The sequence below is a fragment of the Fulmarus glacialis genome, unplaced genomic scaffold, assembly GCF_000690835.1.
Source record: "Fulmarus glacialis isolate BGI_N327 unplaced genomic scaffold, ASM69083v1 scaffold6932, whole genome shotgun sequence".
In the NCBI taxonomy this organism is placed as follows: domain Eukaryota; kingdom Metazoa; phylum Chordata; class Aves; order Procellariiformes; family Procellariidae; genus Fulmarus; species Fulmarus glacialis.
This window is the reverse complement of record NW_009198359.1, coordinates 14745-34671: the sequence shown is the minus strand read 5'-3', so window position 1 is coordinate 34671 and position 19927 is coordinate 14745. Positions and strand designations below refer to the sequence as shown.

At 41.5% G+C, this 19927-nt stretch overlaps 1 protein-coding gene across 1 annotated transcript; it reads left to right on the top strand.

Moving 5' to 3' along the window:
* The first annotated feature begins 7158 nt into the window (after positions 1-7158).
* ACBD3 (acyl-CoA binding domain containing 3) lies at positions 7159-18101 on the top strand. Its single transcript, XM_009572855.1, has 7 exons — positions 7159-7304; positions 8352-8492; positions 9243-9380; positions 11425-11599; positions 13574-13766; positions 14823-15107; positions 16009-18101. The coding sequence occupies exons 2-7, from the start codon at positions 8377-8379 to the stop codon at positions 16218-16220; spliced, it is 1119 nt and encodes a 372-aa protein (XP_009571150.1). The 5' UTR covers positions 7159-7304; positions 8352-8376; the 3' UTR covers positions 16221-18101.
* Positions 18102-19927: the final 1826 nt, after the last annotated feature.

Below are 19927 nucleotides of genomic sequence, written 5' to 3'. Positions count from 1 at the left end.
GCAGCTGTGCCAGGGAGCCGTGAAATACCCAGGGTGTAGACCTGGAGCGTTTGTCTTGGGATGCCCGGTAGCCAGGTTTGCTTCTGCAGGAAGCCGAAGGTACCTTGCCACACTTGCTTTCCTCAAGAGGAGGAAATGGACTGCGTGGTTTTGGAGGAAGAGCTGCATTCACTGTACTGTTACATTGCGCTACAGCGTTCGAGCACCTCGCAGCGATCTGTTGCTTTGCTGGCTTTCAGGCGGCCGCTGTTTAACATGGGGCACAGAGCGGGGAGTCTAGCAACCTGCCTGTACTAGGGAAGATACAGCTCTGTACTTGGAAAGGTCAGTCTTGTGGCAGTCAGTTGTTAGACGACCCCCAGGAAAGCTGCCTCTTCTGAGGGCAAGCATACTGGCAGGTGGAAACTGTGCTAGGACAAAGTTGTCTATTTTCTTCACTTTGGCTGACTTGCACCCTGATAGTGGTTAGGAGCGTGTAAGGCTCTAAGCAGTTTTCTTGAGCTCTGGTTGTTTGACCCCGTTCTGGTGCCCTTCCACAAAGCAATTTTTTTGTTAGCATTCTGACATACAGAGATTTTTTTTTTAGCTGTAAGAACCATAAGGGATCATAAGGGTCTTGATTTTTTTTTTCCTTTTTTTCTTGTGTTGGAAGCTGCTGCAGCTGGTGTCAGGTTGGAAGCATTGTGACTTCTCTATCCTTTCTGTAAAACAAGCTACTTGAAAGAGTTCTAATTTGGTTTAATGAGTGTTTGTTCTTAAAACATAATGCAGGAAGAAATGTCTCTGCGGTAGCAAATTCTTTGTCTTGGTCAACCGTGGTCTCATTTTGTCTTGGGTTTAATATTCTACTGGAACCTGTATTTACAGTGTAAAAATTACATGCTATGAATGAGCTTATCTACATTATTGATAACCTATGTCTGTTACGTCTCATATTTTAAAGAAACTTATGCTCTACATTTATCTCCTCTTGGATGGTGAAAAGTCAGTGGACTGTTACTTGTGTCTAGGTTCCAGTTTCTTGTGTTGTGTTGTCTCAACAACTCTCAGGGAGTTTGTTGTTGCCTTCCTTTTTAATAAAAGCTTAATTTCAACACATTTCAACTTACTGCTGCTCTTTTTTTAACCTTCTGCGATTTCTTGTAACGCATGGTTTTGCTCGTAAGAGGGAAATTTTCCACATTGTATGGAGTTGTCAGACTTTCCAAATGAAAACATCGTTCCTCTGTCCTTATGGCTGGAATAAGTCGCATGAAGTCATTGCCTGTATTTTCATCTGTAGTTTTTTGGTGAAAGTGACATAACACGAGGTTTTTTATTTATAGATGTGATGGTGAGTTACAGGAGCTTGTAATACTTGGATTAGTGATTCTGCCTGCTTGTTCTATATCTGTGTGGCTCCAAAAATAATTGGTCTCGTTTCCAAATGATTTTCATGCATCCACTGTCAAAATAACTGTGGGAGTGGGCATGCTTGTTTAGCAGCCTTGTAGATGCCAAGGAACAAATACGGATTCCTCCTTTACTTCAAGAAGCAACATGTGAGGGATCTGAAGGTTGACCCACCTTAATAGGTCAGTGCTGAGATCTTGTTTCTGATCATTCTTCTAAAAACCACTGATTTGGAGATGGGGGGTATCTTTGAAAAACTTTGTCTTTCTTAAAGGTAGCTGATATCCATGCCTCAGTGTATGATATTACCCACTCGCACAGCTACCATGGAACAAACAAGTGACCCAGGGCAGTGCTTGTTTGGGAGGACGATGGTATCTGGGTTAACTGTGGCTATCGGGATGGAAGGAGCCCGGGTTGGGATGCTAGAGGAGTCCCTGTGTGAGGTCAATGGGTAGGCAGCAATCGCTAGTTAAGCAGCTTCCTTTTAGCTTCAGTGTGCAGACCGAGTTGTCTGGTTGTAGCTCATGATGTACTTTCTTCCTCGAAAAGTTGAACCTGATCAAAATAGTTTGGATTTGCTTATTACAAGGGCTGCTAACATGTCTGTGGTGGCATATTGCATGAAACAGAATTGCTCGAAGACAAGACAGGGTGGGAGTGCATATAAACAATGTGAAAAACACAACTGAAACTAGGCTAGGATATTAAAGAGACTCAAAAGCTACTTTATTCTGTCTCTGATAAAAGACAGAAGCAGATCTAAAATGCTTGACCCTGGGTCACTTCAGCTGTCAGGCCTTCGGCTGTGCAGGAGATGTGCGCTAGCTTTTTTTAGCATCTGTAATGGCTTGTGAAGAAAGCTTTTCAGAATAATAGAGGCATAGAAAATAGGTGGTTAATAGTGTTCCCGTCCATTTTTCTGTGAGAAACAAGAGCCTTCCTTATAATAAGCACTCTTTGCCTTACCATTCTGACAAGCCTAGTTCAGGTCGACCAGCATTTTGGCTGCCATTAAGACGCTGCTCTGCTGTGCTGGATCCAGTGTACAGGGGAGAACACAGTCATGTTACTGAAATGGGTATGTTTCTTTGTCTCTTGGACTGTCTGTAATCGTGTGCCCTAGGGCAGCTGGCAGAATAGAAGTGTCTCTGACAGCTTATTTTGCTTGTTGAGCTGGTACGAGCTATGCCGGCAAAGGCAACTTGTTTAAGGTGTCAGCTGCGTCCTGCAGTAGGAGGGGGTGGCTTGCATAGCTCTGCCAGCAAATCCTTTCCAGTATCAACCTGGCTTTATGGTTTTCCGTATCCTGTCATTGAAATACCATTGCACCCAACTTTCAATATATGACAGTCCCTGAAGTGTTCATGCACTGTCTAAAATGACTTGCAGTGCAGCACATTTGAGTAGACAGTATATAAACCATATCATTTTGGTATCTAAAAGCTCTCATGGTATGTTAATTTTGTTTGACTGCTCCAAGTTATTTCCTCTTACCCTACCAAGAATGCATCTTCAACCTCAGCAATAATTATTCTAAGTTAATTGTCTGACCTCATCTTTTTTTTGAGGGCTAGTTTGATGGCATGATTGTAATTCATAAGTTAAGTGGGCTTTTGTTTTCAAGAATATGAAAACACCTATAACATATCTACGTTTGATGTGCAGTTGAGCTTTGATCACCTTTAATTGGAAGGGCTGGTTGGTAACTCTTCTGTTGACGCAGAACATCTTCAGGAAAGGAGAATTACGAGTGTAAGAGTGTGTACTGAGATCTGCAGGCAGCAATTCAGTTCTCGTGCTCCTCAGTTTTGCTCATTACAACTTTGCAAATGAATAGCATTAACATACGTGACTTCTGCTTTTAAAAGCTATGAGGTGAAAAATCGCACTTCACAAACTGTTTTCTAGCTTCTTCTAGATGACTCGACTGAATGCTATCCCACAGGAATTAGGCATTTAGCGTGAGCGCAGTAGGTGAAGTTGGAGTGGAAGCTGCAGCATGTTATGCTATATTTCTCACACAAAAAAATCATCTGAAGTTTCATGAGAGTAACAGTATCTTGCATGATGCAGTCTCTTCTTAAGCATATTTCTTAAACTCCCTTGAGTCTGAATTTGCGGTTTTGTACCAATTCACGTCAATGGTACAGTGCTACATAGTGACATAAGCCTCCATTATCTGCTTTTCATTACTAGTTATAGCTTCATCTTTCAGTTGTGTTTGCATGCTGACACAAACGGTGGTCTTCAAGCATACGGTTAATTACCTGTAGTGCAAGGAGGGTCGTTGGTTTTCTAAGTATTGATTTTCTGGAGTATTTATCTGAGTTGCCCTCAACGGATCTCAGTTTTGCGGGCCTCTAAACAAAGTAGCCACTGTCAAGGAGACGGTAGTCTGAATAGCTGCTATTAGGTGTGCAGGGGTGACCACACAGTAAGGCAGTGTTGTGGTTTCATGGCACACATCAGTGAGGCCTGAGCTTGCACTAAGTGGGAGCCAGTCTTTCTCTGTGTTCTGGGTGAACTACTTCATGTCATCAGTGAAGCACGTGTGTGTGTATGTGTATGTGTGTATATATATATGGGCCCTTACTGCAGAATGTCTAAAGCATCGTAGGTCCATTGCCTGTCTTGTTCATGTAGCCATCCTCTTAACCACTGCTTGAGTTTGATCTGTTAATGGCCGCTGCTTAAGTGTAGAGTTTAGTTGAGTTGAGAAATTGCCCTTTCAGGTGAATGATGGTTTGAAGTATTGTCAAGAAAGAAGTTTCCTAATGTTCTGTAAGAAAGCTGAGTCTTTCTCTGGCCCTGTTGGGTCGGGCATACCAGTGGCATAGGGAGGGTTGTATAGTTGCTGTACTACTGCTGTGTGCATCCTCTGGATTCCTCAATGTGTTTCCTAGAGCTCTTTGATGTTCTTCAGCTTCCTGACAGCTGTATTAGATGTGTGGGTAATACCTACTTAAATGGTATGTTCACGGATGCTTGAATAAATTTGGCACTTCTACTTGCCTGGACTCACTAATGCTCTTTTTTGGCATATTTGACTCTGCAGATGGCTTCAGTCCTCTGGTTCAGTTTAATAGCAACAATTCCAAATCTTTGGGATAATTATACAGTGTGGTTCATGCTGAAGAATTCAACTGAAAAATAGCTAGTATACAGCTTCGCTCTCAACTGGCTCCAGATACTTTGCTGAGAGTTTGCTTCTAATCTGTATTATCTACAAGTCACTGAATGCCTGTCCCACATTTTTCTCGTCTGTCTGTTTTCCTCTCTTATTTAGCTTGTTTGTTCATCTTCCCTTGCATCATCATTCTTTGTAAATGCAGATTTTGGCTTCTCTTGATAGTTAGGGCTTGAGGTCTGACTTCGTTCTGTGATAATGCAGCCATGCTGTGTATAGCATGGGAAACGATTTTTTTTTTTCTTCCCCCCTTTAACCCTCTTCAGAAGTGAGTTCAAATACTGATGATGTTAGCTGGCTTAGGTAGCAATCTAGTACAGCAAAGCTATGGTTTTTGGCAGACAGCTGTACATATACAGGTTGTGCAAGGTAAACTATGCCATAGGGACCCCCTTGAGAAGTGTATTTCACTTAGAAGCCTGGCAAGATTTCAGTGTAGTACCCTTATCAATTACCTTGCTTTTAAGCACGTTGCCCCAGGATATTAAGTGTGATTTCAAAGTGCGTGCTGTTTGTTGAGCCTAATGGAAGTGCTTGCTACCTAATAAGCAAATTCTGAATTAAATGAGAAGCGTGAAGAATTGAGGAAAAGCCAAAGGACTCTTTGGGCAGCCTGGGAGCAGGAGACCTGAGACCCAGGGAGAGAGCTTACCAGGATGCAGTGATTTGCATCTCTTAAGGGTCACAGACTTGTTGAGGTGGGAAGGGACCTCTGGGCATTGTCAAGTTCAGCCCTCACTGTTCAGAGCAGACTTCTCGGGACTATGTCCATTTGGGTTTTGAATATCTCCAGGGGTGGAGACTTCAAAGCCTCTCTGGGCAACCTGTTCCAGTGCTTGATCACTCACATTTAAAAAAGCCACTTCGTATGCTTAAGTGGAATTTCCTGTATTTCAGTTTGTCCGCTGCCTCTGGTCCTTTCACTGGATACTACTGGGTAGACTCTGGTTCAGTCTTTACATACCCCCCTTTTCCACCCCACCAGTGTTTTTGGAAATAGATATTTTGGGGGACGAAGGCTTCTGTTTTTTGAAGCTGGAAGAGTTATTTGCTGTAAGGTTGTGTGACACTGGGAAAAGAGTGAATACTTGAGATTCTGGAAGGTGCAGTGGGTCTCTAGAAATGGATAATAAGTGATTAAATGTTTTTTCTGGCTTCAGAATTAATGGCATGTGTGCAGTGGTTCCTTGTGATGTTTTAACTGAGTAAGTCCAGTAACGTACTGAACTTACTCTGTCAAAAATAGAGCTTCTTACTGTGACCTGCAAGTGCTTTCCCTCTGGGGTTGTTTCCAATTTTCAGAAGTACTTGCTCTGAGTTTCTCAATAAGCCTCAATAGTAGAGGTATTTCGCCTCCTCTTTTGTTCTGAGATTTGCTTCTTTTCCTATTAATAACTGTTTACAAGCATCAGCTGAGCAATTTTGCAATATGTAAATTATCTGCCCTAAAATTTCGGTGTGAATTGGACTGTTCCGTTTAGGGCCATAAACAACTTGCTCCAAAGTGACCTTTACTGTAAAAAGGAGAGCAGGAGACGAGTGGCAGCTCTGCCTGTGGTTCCTGACTATGTGGAGAGCAGCTATTAGTACAGTCATGTGAAATGTCTATTGTTTACATCCGATAATGGCTTCCTCATTGCAGCCGTTCCAAAAGGAGATGATGCTTATTTATTTGTTTTCCTGTTCAAGAAAAAGGTCTTTTCTTAATGAGCAGTGTAATTACATATAGCAGTGCCTGTTTCTTTGATTTGTTTTGACAGTTTAAATGTGCTGAGGTAAGTCCTAGCTGACTAATTCACATATAATTTTAAATCAATACAAGTCTCTTCTTACGGGTAAATGTTTGACGGGATCTAACGGGGGCCGCTTCAGAAGGTGCTGCTGTGGAGCCATTGGAATTCTGATTACGTTCAGGCTTATGTTGCCTGTGACTTACGGCCAGAGCTCTCTGTACATGTTGCTGCTGATGGAGTCACCTCTAAGACTTTTCATTGTGAGGGGTTATTCCAGCTGCCTTGGCAAAGTGCTGCAATCAAATTGCCTCAAGGAAAACTTTCCCTTAATTCTAATTATTCCTCTCTGTGGTTTTCCTTGCCTTAAACCTTGCTTGTTCTGCATTCATCGATGTGAAGAGCATGAAAGGAGAGCGATCTATAAAGTTAACATCACATTGTTCTTTGTGGAAAATCTTTCCTATCCACAGTACAATAGACTTGTCAGACACATTTGAATTCACGTTAAGGTTTTTAAATATTTCAGAGATACAGATCCATATGGTATGATGTTCAACTAATTAACATAAATATTTATGTGATAACTTACTAGCTAAGATTCATTTTAGGTGGTATGATGAAAAACACTTCATAATTAAGTTTCAGCAGCTGAAGGTAGATGTGTTTCTTCTGGACATATCTATATTTTATTTGAATAGAACTGAGTTAATTTGTCTAACCTTTTGTGACTTACCTTCCTTATTCCTTTTTTACAGAGAAATCATGATAATGGTTATACAGAATGCTCTTCGCTGTCCTGTGCTTAATCTAATTAATCACAACAGTGAAATTTTCTTTTCTTCTACAGAAAAAGATGGCAAAGCCTTTCATCCAACATATGAAGAAAAACTCAAACTTGTGGCACTGCACAAGCAGGTTCTGCTGGGACCTTACAACCCTGACACTTGCCCTGAAGTTGGATTCTTTGATGTGCTGGGGAATGATAGAAGGTAAAAGGGCTGGTGCTTTTGTTGATCTTAACTCTGCTTTTCCTGTCTGAAGAAAATATCATCCAGTTTCTGCAATAAGAAGACAAGTATGTGGGTTGTGTCAATGTGTGTGTATGGTGGATAGTGAGAGTGGCCTCTTCAAATACGTCTTAGAAATCTGAGTCACAGTTCAGTAAAGGAGCTAACAGAAGATTATTGGGTTTTTTCAACCACACTAGGAAAAGCTGTTGTGCCAACGGTCCAATTTCTCATAGCAGTTTAAGACTTGGTTAGCTGTGCATTAACGTGCAGGCCCACGTTCCATCTGAACTCCACACCAGGGTTACAGCAGGCCAAGCCTTTTGCCAATGGTAGCAGCATTCACCATAGCTTTTGTTAATATCAAAGATAACTTCTGGAATCAGATACCTGATGTGTTCAAACTCCAAGTAAATTTTGATGAGATCTGGGCAGTCTCAGGCCTGCTTGCAGTTCAGGCTGCATTTCTAATGTTCATTGTTGCTATTTCTAGTGTGAAGGCAATGTGCAACACAGCACTGGCTTCTCGGAGCTGGACCCAGTGCACTGCTTTTGCCCAAATGGACGTCGCCTTCCTTTAGGAAGAACCAGGCTGTGGCATTCAACTAACTCAAGCATTATAGTTGATGGTTGTTACTATGTTTGTTCATCTGGGAAAACGTATGCATTTTTTCCCACAAACAGAGTGCAAGAGGGGTAAAAAATATGTAAGGTTCACTTGTATCTGGGAAGTTTTTGGATGTAGTTCAGAATTTGAAGTAGGGTCGATGGTATGTATGAGATTTTATCTAAGTACTCAGTTATAGGCATAACTGAAAGGATTGTTCTGGTGCGGGCAGAAGAGAGCACTGAAACCTGCAGTTTTAAGGTCTGTCTTTGGGAGAAAGTTGTTGGTTCTCTGAAATTGCATGTGATAAAGTTTGGTCCCTGGTCTCCCAACTTTGTTTTTCTGTGCTGGGTTGTCAGAGTTCACTATTGACTTGGAAAGAGTTGAGTCTTCTGTTATTTCAGCTGATTTCTCTCTCTCAGGAAGGAATGGGCTGCCCTTGGAAACATGTCAAAGCAAAAAGCTATGACAGAATTTGTTAAGCTCCTGAATAGGTGCTGCCACTTGTTTTCAACATATGTCACTTCCCACAAGATAGAGAAAGAAGAACAAGAAAAGAAAAGGTAATCTTTGAGTCCTTTAGTGTTGGAATATATTGAGTGTATGACTCTTGACCTATGGACAGTGTCACAGCTAGCTTAGGTTGAAGTCGTCTTGGCAAGAGAAATGCTTGAAGTTCAGGTGCTTGTGGTACCGTTTGATCTCTTTAAGCCTTTTTACTTTGCCAGTAATGAATGATTGTTTCTGAGGTGAAGACACCTAGAGTACAAGGAGTTTTTAAAATTTTGCTGATACTGTTATCTGTTAAGAAATACACACTTCACAAAATGTCTGCCCTGATATGTCTGTGGACTAAATGTATACAGAACATGAGATTGTCAGGTGCTTTAAACGCCTCTTCTAGTATGGGTTAGCAACTTGACAAAGGCTATCTTCTACTATTGTTTACATATCATGTGATTATTGAACTATAGAATCCATGTACTTATTGAATGTATGTTAAAGCTTGGAAGATGCGTTTAAGGTTTCCAGACAGTTTTTTCTTCTGCTCTCTGCTAAGGATAGTGTAGTAATATGTTAGAATGAATATCAAATTATAATACAGAATTTACACTTGTCATACTGCACAGTGCAGTAAAACTAAATATTAATATGTTTTCTTCTTGTGTCCAATAAGACACTTCTCCAGTCAAATTGAAGGAGGAGATGATACCAAACAAAAAGCCTTTGGGCAGGCAAAAGACAGGTTACAGCATGTTGAAAATCCTAGGGTTGTAGGAATGCTGAAATAGCTTATTGAGTGGATGTTGCAGAAGAGAAGAGGAAGAACGAAGGCGGCGTGAAGAGGAGGAGCGTGAGCGTTTACAAAAAGAAGAAGAAAAGCGTTTGAGAAGAGAAGAAGAAGAGAGGAGGAGAATAGAGGAGGAACGACTTCGGATGGAACAACAGAAGTGAGTAGCTGAAACAAACAACACTTCAAAAAAAAAAAAACTGCCTTGCACTTGAGACAATTGTATCTATCTGTTTAAATAGTTATGCTAGAATTTAATTCCTGAAGTACAGAACATTCGAGTCTGGCAGTGACATTTGCATCCTTAGTTAAGAGGGACACAGTTTGCAGAGAACAATTATTCTAATGTGTTATTTTATGCAGCCTTCTCAGGTGAAAGTGCCAGAGAAGCTTTGTTTAAAGAGAAGCTCTGGAGGTTTTTGAGTTCAAGGGCTGCACCTTGTGAAAACTTGTGGCTCTGCTTATTAAATGATTAATGCTGCACTCAACTGAGCAGAGTTAAGTGTCCAACTGGAAGTGTTGTGTGAACTGTGACTTGAAAGTTTCTATCCTTTCATAGAAGGTGGAACCTTGAAAAAGGATAACTGCAGTTCATTGGGTTTTGAATGCATGGCTGAAATTTTCTAACTTGGTAGTCTAACACTACCTACTTAACGGTGCTCCCTTTCTAGGAAGTGTGAAGTGTCTGCAAATCTCATTTGTACACTGGCAATCACTGGATCTTAGCACCTTTCTAAAAGGACTTAAAAATTCATGTTCAAATGCACTTAACCTCTGTTTGTAGTATGAATTAAGTTGTTTACTTAGAATATACAGCTCTAGTTATATTTCATTGTTCCCATCATATCCAGATGCTGAAAACATGGATCCAGTGTTGCACACGTAGTATCTAAGAGAATAGTAGATCATCAGAGCTGTTCAACATCAGTCAGCAATCATTTTCCATAATAAAAATGTCTTTGCAGGGGGTGTTTCTGAAGTAGATCCTGCGCTTGTTATGTAGTGGCTTTGAGAAGGGAGCACATAATTAATCCACAAGTTTTACTGTTTGTTTAGCACTGTGAGAGCCAGAGGAGTGAAAAATACAGACGTAAATGAACAGAGAATACAACAGAAAAATGTTGCACAGTGCAAAGTAACAAGAAGTGTGGTAACCCTTGAAGTTAAGAGATTATTTTTACATGAATAGCAGTTATATATTAAGTGGTTGTAACAGGTTACAGAGATAAAGAATTTAGACAGAAAAGGAATATGGATACATATTACAGGCCAAGTGTATCTAAAGCAGTCACAGTTTTGCTGAAATAGTAAATCTTGCCTTTTAGGATACAAACCAGTCTAATACTGGAGCTGTTAGAGGATGATTTTGGGGGAAGGAAGAAGGGCAGGAAGCAAAGAATTACTCCTGCATTTGTATGATACTTCTTTCTTCCTCTGAAGCATTTATAGCTGGTCGCTGATGGACGTAATGTGAGGCAAAATGAACTCTGGAGCTAGTTAGTTTTTTACTATATAGCTTCTGTTAGCCCTCTGGCGAGAGGAGGAAAACTGATCCTGTGCATAAGTAACCCCTGTGTTCCTCCTGAAGTTTCAGCAGTTAAGTTTATTGGAGACACAGATGCCCTATTTGGCAGCATTTTTTCTGTTCCTGAACTAGGCCACAGTCAGTCATGCTTTTCATATCTGTTTGCATACTGTCCTGGGAAATTAAGATAGTAATGAGGTGTGTTTTTCCTTAGATTTACCAAAAAGCATTGGTGTGCTGTACCACAGCAGGTCTGTTCTTATCAATATTTGTAGAAGGGCATGCTGATGGTTTCTGCATGTTTTCTGGAGGAACCAATTGTGGGTTTTTTCCCTTGCTTGTTTGAGAAATTTAGTCATGCATTTTTTCTAGCACTACCTCTTTATCAGACTACAAATTGAGAATTATGTAAGACCTCTTGTTTTTTTTTTTAACATTTGATGTTTTCAAACATTGGATAGAAATTGTTTCTTCCTTCTTTATATTCTGAGCATATTTTTAGGCAAAATTCACATTTGCATTACCTCTGGGCTCTGCTCTATTATGTTGATTTGTTTTAATTGGTTTTTGCAGGAATTGAATTAACTGTCTTTGAGGCCACTTAAATCACTTAAGTACAGGGATTTCCCCAATACCCTCAGCTGCTTGTAATCTTTCTGCTCTCCGCCCACCAATCTAGGCAACAGATAATGGCAGCACTGAACTCCCAGACTGCCATTCAGTTCCAGCAGTATGCAGCCCAGCAGTATCCCGGCAACTATGAACAGCAGCAGATCCTAATTCGGCAGCTCCAGGAACAGCATTATCAACAATACATGCAGCAGTTGTATCAAGTCCAGCTTGCACAGCAACAGGTATGGCTGACCAGCTGAGAAACTTAAATTTTGTGTCCCAGGCTGTCTTTGGGAGATGTTAACTTGTCTACCCTTATCCCCTTGAAAAGCTAATTGCTACAAGGAGAGATAGTGGGGTGGTTTAGCCTGGAGAAGAGAAGGCTCCAGGGAGACCTTATTGCGGCCTTTCAATACTTAAAATGGGCTTATAAGAGAGACAGAGAGAGCCTTTTTACCAGGGCTTGACAAGGACAGGGGGCAATGGTTTTAAACTGAAAGAGGGTAGGTTTAGATTGGACATAAGGAAGAAATATTTTACAGTGCGGGTGGTGAGACACTGGACCAGGTTGCCCAGAGAAGTTGTGGATGCCCCATCTTGGGAAGTGTTCAAGGTCAAGTTGGACAGAGCTCTGAGCAACCTGACCTAGTGAAAGATGTTCTGCCCTGTCATAGTTACTCTTGAAGCTTAATGCTACCTTGGTACCAATGCTTTGGTGTCATAGCGGTAAGCAAAAGCTATAGCCTCATCAGTCTTGTCATAGGATCATGGAATCATTTAGGTTGAAAAAGACTTTAAGATCATCAAGTCCAACCGTAAACCTAACACTGCCAAGTCTGCTACTAAATCATGTCCCTAAGTGCCCCATCTACATGTCTTTTAAATACCTCCAGGGATGGTGACTCAACCACTTCCCAGGGCAGCCTGTTCTGATTCTTGATAACCCTTTCAGTGAAGAAATTTTTCCTAATATCCAATCTAAACCTCCCCTGGCGCAACTTGAGACCATTTCCTCTCATCCTTGATGCCTTCTGTAATTGATACTACTCCCTTGAGACTGAAGTGTCGGAGGTGCTGCTGCTAATATTCTTCAATACTATCAGCACTGCTCCTTTCAATCATGGCTGTCTGCTTTTTGACGTACAGAAGACTAATGCCCTCTGAGACCCAGGGTAAAACAGCCTTTCCTTTATAGTGGCTTACAAAATACTAAGCCTGCCAGGCAATGAAGCTTATCTTTCAAATCTCTACTTGGACAACTCTTGCAGAGAAGCAGCATATAACACAGCTAAAATGATCTAATTCTGCTTTGGACTTTCCTGAAGACTCATGTAGCCTCCATAACACTTCTGAGGAGTATTTTCCTTTTGGATGCCTGTAACTCAGCTGCCTTGGGATCTGTTAGTACAGTTAAGAAGTGCTGATCTGTCATGGTTGCTTACAGATCAGCTTCTGATACGATTAATTTTGGAAAGGCTATGTGCAATAGTTTTCTAGAAAGGTTCTCACCACTCTACATTGAATCACTGCATAGAACTTCTTTAGTAGAAGGTGGATCTGGGCAGCATCTGTACAATTGCTCAAATTTGAAATCTAACCAATATTTGACTATATTGTCTTCACACTCCTTCAGGATACCTATATTCCATTAATTCGTCAAAATCGTGTGCTTATTAGGTTATTCTTCAAAGAATGGTACTGTCAGTTACAGCTTTTCCCTGTCTCAATAAAAAAGTGTATGTAATCACTCTGTACTGATAACTAGGGGCGGGGGAATAAGCCTTGAAGCTAAAGGGATAATGCATCCTGGTTAAATCTAAAAGGATGGTTGTTACCTTGTATACTCTCTTTTTAGGTGTATTTAATCCTTTGCACAGGGACAACATGATAAATTCTATCTAAAGAGTTTCAATGTACATATGTCATGTTCTAAAAGCAGCACCTCTGAGCTTTAACTCTTTTCCCAGACTACTCACAGTCCTTGTGGCTCTTACGCTTCTGCTTTCATGTTAAATAACTGCCTTTGTCGGGTGTCATGGATTTGATGGAGAACCCTGTTGAGCAAGTTAACTCACAAATTGGCAAAGTACTTAACAGCCTCCTTGTGGGGTGCAGGGGAAGATTTTTTCTTTAAAGTGTATTTATACCTTCCGCTGGAAGAGGGAGACATCTTGGGAGGTTTTGGTTTTTACTTGACTTAATTTCTGTCGTTTTAGGCAGCCTTACAAAAACAGCAGGAGGCGGTTGTGGCAGCGACAGGATCACCTCTGACTACTGCATCGAAGGTGAATGCACCTGCCCCAGGGGACACCCCGTCTGTTAATGGGCAGGCCAGTGCACATGCAGACAGCCCTGAAAAAGAGCTGGATCCAGAGGCTTTGGAAGAAGCACTGGAGAATGGACCAAAAGGTAGGACTAGCTAGATTCCTTAATTAAAAATAAATAGCGGAAGCCTTTCTTAGGATTCAGATGTCTTAAGTATGGTTACATGGCTCTTTGCTTGGTTTCATTGGGCTGTGCAAGAGCTAGGTTTGATTCCTGGGTCCAGTTTCTCTCAAGGGAGAATAGTGTCGCACAGACAAAACTCAGCTTTGGGGGAGCGGGAAAGAGGAAGCAGCAAAAGCATTTCAAGCAAAGTGGATGGGATTCAGACCCTCCTTTCACTCTTGACTTGAAGGAAAGGAGCATAAAAGTTCTAGCAGAAAGCTGTTCTGTGCAGAAATATGTTCAAACTTACTTGAACTCAAGTCAAAACTGAGTGTTGATTTAGCCTTGCAGATTAAAATAAAGCCAAATCTTTCTTACTCTCTCTGAATGCTGTGGCTTAGCCCTATCCTATGTGCAGCCTGGACTGCTGTCCCCTCACACTTCCCACCTTCTTGAGACAGCTTCTGGAAAGCTGTGGAAGTGGAGCAGGAAAAGTAGTCTCCCAGCAACTCTCATCACTGGTATTTCTGGGTGTTGCCTCTATACTTTCGTGCACAATCAGTAGTCCTCGAAAGCGTTGCTTGGATCCCGGTGTGGAACCAACACTAGCATGGTGCCTGTCTGCATAGTGAGGTGTTCAGTAATTTTAGTCAATATTTGACAATTTCTAGACAAACAACCACCTCTGGTTCTGTCACTTTAAAGATCCTTTCAATAAAGGGTTCTGTGCAATGTAACCCCGCTACCGGTAGCTGTACATCTGTCTTCGAGTCCTTTCTGCATAAGCACTGTCAGTTTAAATGTGGTAGATGGGTATACTGGTAGGATTTGTGTGCATGGTAATATCTAAACTTCCACTGCATTTTGTGCAACTTTCAACCTGTGAAAAGATGTTTCTTCAGTAAAAAAAAAAAAGTAAATTACTCAGAAGCAACTCTGATGCCTGTGGTCCTCAAATGCCCCTAAAGCACACTTAAGCATGCAACATAAATAACTGAAACAAAAACTTAACTGGGATATTTTCCCCCCTCTATCCAGATTCTGTTCCAGTGATAGCTGCCCCATCAATGTGGACGCGACCCCAGATAAAAGACTTCAAGGAAAAAATCCGGCAGGATGCAGACTCTGTGATCACAGTGGGCCGAGGAGAAGTGGTTACAGTTAGAGTACCAACTCATGAAGAGGGGTCTTACCTCTTTTGGGAGTTTGCTACAGACAATTATGACATTGGTTTTGGGGTGTATTTTGAATGGACAGACTCCCCTAATACTGCAGTCAGTGTGCATGTCAGCGAATCCAGTGATGATGAGGATGAAGAAGAAGGTAAGCATGCTTATTTATATAAAGAAACTGCCACTCCTACAGAGCTTGCCGTAGGGGAAAACCCAACTGGTTGTCTTGTGTTACTGCCTGGTTCCCCCAACTTCCATCTAGCTGGAATCTTGTCTTCAATTTTGAATAAGAAGTGCAATTCTGAAAGTAACTTCAGTCACCTCGTTTGGTCACAAATAGGTTACAGCAGTTGAGGGTGGGGAAATACTTTTCCTAAGTTTTACTTACTCTTTAGTGTGCCCTCTTGTCCAATTCATCCATTCAGTAAGCTAGACTGAAACCCGTGCCGTAACAGAGCATAGTGGATCTGCACACTGAAAACCTTAAGAAAAATCCTGCCCTGCTGTTCACGAACTTCTTCTAGGGAGGAAGTTTCCTTGAGGCTTCAACAAAACAGCTTAAAAGAGCAATTCCTGATGGTGGCCAGGGCACAGATCACGGCCTTTACCTACAGGGGAGTTTAACATACCATCAGAAAAAAATGTTTTGAAATGAGCATGTGATTTGCTTAGAAGGAACTGCTCTGACATAGGAAGCAGTGGCCTTCTGGATATTATTACTAAGTAATCAGTAGTAGTAAGTATGTCAGATCAGTAGCAGTCAATGTGGGGTAATGTCTTAATGAAAACTAGAGCTTTGCATCTCTTACAAACTGACGCAGCTGTGCTGGGGAGATGGGTATGGTGGGTTTTAATACAGAACCGTAAAATTCATGATAAAGTGAGCATGCTTACTGTTCCTCCTGCTTTTGAATGCTTTAGCCATAGCCTTGGTATGAACCCCTTTGATTTTTAAACTAACAAAGAGCGCCTTGTCCACTACAGATCAGTCTAACTTTCTGTTGTAAAGCATCCACCCATGTTAACTGACACCTTTTTTTTTTCCCTTGCAGAAAATACTAGCAGTGAAGAAAAAGCCAAAAAGAATGCCAACAAGCCTCAGCTAGATGAAATAGTGCCTGTGTACAGACGAGACTGTCACGAAGAAGTGTATGCTGGCAGCCACCAGTACCCAGGGAGAGGAGTTTATCTCCTTAAATTTGACAACTCCTACTCACTATGGAGGTCAAAAACAGTTTACTACAGAGTTTATTATACTAGATAAAGGTGTGGCTGTGTCTGAGGCTGGGCTGTGCAGAAGATGTCATTTTATTTGGAATTTTCTTCAAGCCTAATGGATCCTTTTGAGTTTGTGTTTTATCCTGTCTGTATCTGTATGGTTTGTGTGAACTTTAACAAGTAGACACTGGGATCTTCCTGCTCCATGACACTAATGCATATTGCATTGGGCTTAACACAGGATCTCCCTAGCCTTTTTGGGTATTGGAGTTAACCAATGGAAGTCATTGGCTCCAGTGCTAAGGTCACATCAGTTGCATTTGTTAAAGCCTCATGAAAAAGGGGGAGGGAGCTACTGGCTGGGTGATCTGATGTTTCCAGGTCTGGATGCTTTGAATAACTTGTTAAAGGTTAATTTAAAGGTCCCATTAATAACTGGTAGATTTGGATGCAGTTTGCTTGTAGCAAGTTTCTCTTAACTGTAATTGAATGTCAGATTTTTACACCATTAAAACTTGAAACTTTAAGTTGATGCAGTTTAGAAACAAGTTGTCTCGCTTCTGTCCTCATCAAAGAAGAAACATTCAGTTCCTTAAACCAGTGTAGTGGCTAAGACAAGGATGAACAGCATCCTGGAAGTACAGCAAATAACCTCTTCTGAAGATGTAAACTGAATGACAATTAAAAGTATATGTAACAAGAACCACCTTAATATCTCTGCCCTGCTGCTAACCCTAGAATAAAATAAGTCATTTTTTGAGGCAATTGACTTTGAAGCAGGGCACAAACTATTTCTAAGTTTGGTGGGTTTTTAATGGGGTAGACTTTAAAAAAAATTTACAAACCTGAAACCAGTTTTCTGCACAATGTTCTGGTTTGTCTGTTTTTGTAAAATCTGAATAAGCACGTTGTGCATCTGAAGAACAGTAAATCACTTTGATAAAGTATAGGAGTTGATGTTGCACTAATTATGGAAATCACTGCCAGTCTATTTTAGTCTGAACTGGTGATACTTGGGTGCAAACTTTCTGCTTTAATCTGTAACTATCTGCAGAAAGGCAGAGTGCACATACAGATACTTAATAATGTAGCTTTAATCTCAATTTCATATAGTTTGGTTGGGGCATTTCATATTTTGTATAGTGGAAAAATGCAGGTCGCTACTTGACTTGAGGCTGCGGTAAGAATCTGCTCTCCTTGGAGCCCTGCACCCCAGGGGTGATGTGTTGCAATGACGACTTGCGTAAGTGCTCTCTGCATGGGTAATGCACTTTGTTACTGAAGGAAAATGGTTACTTTGGGTCTCAGATCAGTTCTTGCAGTAAGACTTCCATTGATTAGCTGCAGCATGTACAGTTCCATGGCAAATGATGTTGAGTTTGCGGGATTTGTTTGAATAATCAGTTTGTACATACACAATACTTTACTTTTCTCATACCAACCATGGAGATACTTCTCCTAGAGTGCTTAACTTGTCATCTTGCGTTTGGTTCAGCAACACCGTACCAGCTTATAGCTAGTTAGTGCTGCTTTATCCAAAAACACTGTACAATGTTCTGCTTTTGTGTACATACAGTATATAAACCATGAATTTAGAAAGTACCTTGCTTTTACAGAAAACTGTATTTAATGTAAAAAAAAAAAAAACTTTTAAAAAGGCAGGCACTAATATATTTCTTCCGGTCTTCAATTTAAATTTTTTTGTCCATACAAAAATGTTATGACTTTTTCCTCTAAGAATATCTGTTCTTGGGAGCAGTGTTTGTCGCTTTATATGGCAGCACTTACTGTCATGCGTTGGATGTTAGAACTTCTACGTTTTCAGACTTTTTTTATTGCCTCTGGCTGTTGATTAGTACAGTACAAGTGCGATTTCAAGATACCTTGAGATAGTATTTAATCCTAATTAAAATACATTTATCTGTAATGCTGTTGGCTTTTTATTAACTTGGAAACCTTGGCATTGCTGTGTATGGCTATTCAGCTAAGATAAGCTTGTCATCTTCCCTCTCACTTTTAAAAACTCAGTACCATGCTAACACTGTGGTCTTAGCAGCCAAACACTTGGGCCAAAGGCTCTGCACAGCAAGTGTCGCTAGCTCGCTGGATGAGGCCATCTGTCACTATTAGAAGAGCCCAGCTTGAACAGCATAATCGCCGTGGTTTGAAAGGGTAGCAGAAAGGGCTGGATGTGGGCAGCTAAAACTTGTAAGCTATTTTGTGCCTGGGAGAAAAGTGCCTACCTTTCGCCCTGAGGCTTAATGAACCCAGCCCCAAGGGACAGTAGGGGCTGGCTGCGTTGTCCTGAAAAGCGCTTGGCCCAAAGGGCAAGAGACAGGCAGGACGATGCACAGTTTAGACTGAACAAGAAAAAAGCAAGAACCTAGAGGCAAAAAGGCAAGTTATGCTAAGGTTTCTGTTGGCCAAAATCACCCTTTGCTGCTTACCCACTGCTAGTAAGCAGCTTGTCCTGGAGCTGAGGCCAGAAGCGGGTTTTGCACTAGTTTGATCTGTGGTCCAGGTCCCGTTGGCCCCATCTGCCCCCACAGACAGCAGCCTCTCAAGCTGGTGCTTCCAGATCTCGTCTGGGGAGCAGAAGTCTGTTCAGTGAGAACAAAACAAGTGCTGTGCTGTTAGAAGCAAGATGCTGAGAAGTTCAATGTACCATATGGTCTGGGTATGTTACAAACTAGTTTCACATGAAATGTGCAAGTGCATTGAAAACTAACGTAATTGCAGCAGCAAGCCTGCCCCAACTGGACCTATTTTACCTGTCTCACGCATGTATAAATTCCCCTTTTTCCAATTAAAAGTGAAGCACTGTACTCCTCGCAGCTCACTTAAGGCAGCTCTCTTCCACAAGAGAGTTACCGTAAACACTTTCTGAAATGAACTGAGTCGCTGGCAATAAATCCAGGTGATGCAACATAAACAGGTTCACAAAGCTCAGTTCCAAATATACTGGTCCTTTGAGAAAAGCTAAATGATCTGAGGGACAAACCATTGCTAGAAACGACGTCGTTTCCAGAAGCACCATCCACATGGATGTTGCTTGTGCAGCCTCTTCTTCAAGGCAGTTGCGTGGGAGATACCAAGGCAAGGCCCTCCTTGACTGCTGTCCCAGAAGGATAAGCAGTGCAATTGAAACAACTTGCTAATTAAGCCACTGGGCTGCTGTATGGTATTATCCTTGCCTATCCTCTTTGCTGTCCTTCCCCACCCCTTGGCTTTTAGCACTTTCTGCTTTGTACTCCGCTTTGTAAGTCACAGATTAAATGCCATGTGATTTAGAGCAGCTGGATGCAACCTTTGAGGTAACTAATGGGCAGGGTCATAAAATCAGTAGTCTGCTGTCAGAGGAGGTCTAAGGGATAGTTTAGCCATTTAACCTCCTCCTATTTATGCTGCTGCTCTAGATACTGTAAGAGGGCTGCACAGACCTGTTGAAGTACAAAGAAGCAACATAGCCGTCCTTCACCCAGGTGCTAGCCACTTCTCCAGGCTGAGTAACAGCTCAGGGCAGAAGTTAGCCTTATTAATCTCAAATAGCAATGTGAAGGCTGCTTTCTGACAGCTCAATGCTGTCTTCTTTCTAGCACCAGGTTCTGCCATCCCTGTCCTTTTCTTTCTGTCCCCTGGTCTATTTGCAGTGAAAAGACTGCAAGGGGAAGCTGGAAAAAGCCAGCTCAAGACCTCTAATCCCTCCCAGCCTGTTTGACTCCTGTCCCTGAGCTGTGAGTTCAAGTCCTGTAG

What these genes read in the sequence shown, in the direction of transcription:
- ACBD3 (XM_009572855.1), top strand. Translation starts at nt 8,377, where the DNA reads ATGTCAAAGCAAAAAGCTATGACAGAATTTGTTAAGCTCCTGAATAGG. An exon ending in GAAGAACAAGAAAAGAAAAG is followed by an intron (nt 8,493 to 9,242) that starts GTAATCTTTGAG and finishes TGGATGTTGCAG; the next exon opens with AAGAGAAGAGGAAGAACGAA. An exon ending in ACTGGAGAATGGACCAAAAG is followed by an intron (nt 13,767 to 14,822) that starts GTAGGACTAGCT and finishes CCCTCTATCCAG; the next exon opens with ATTCTGTTCCAGTGATAGCT.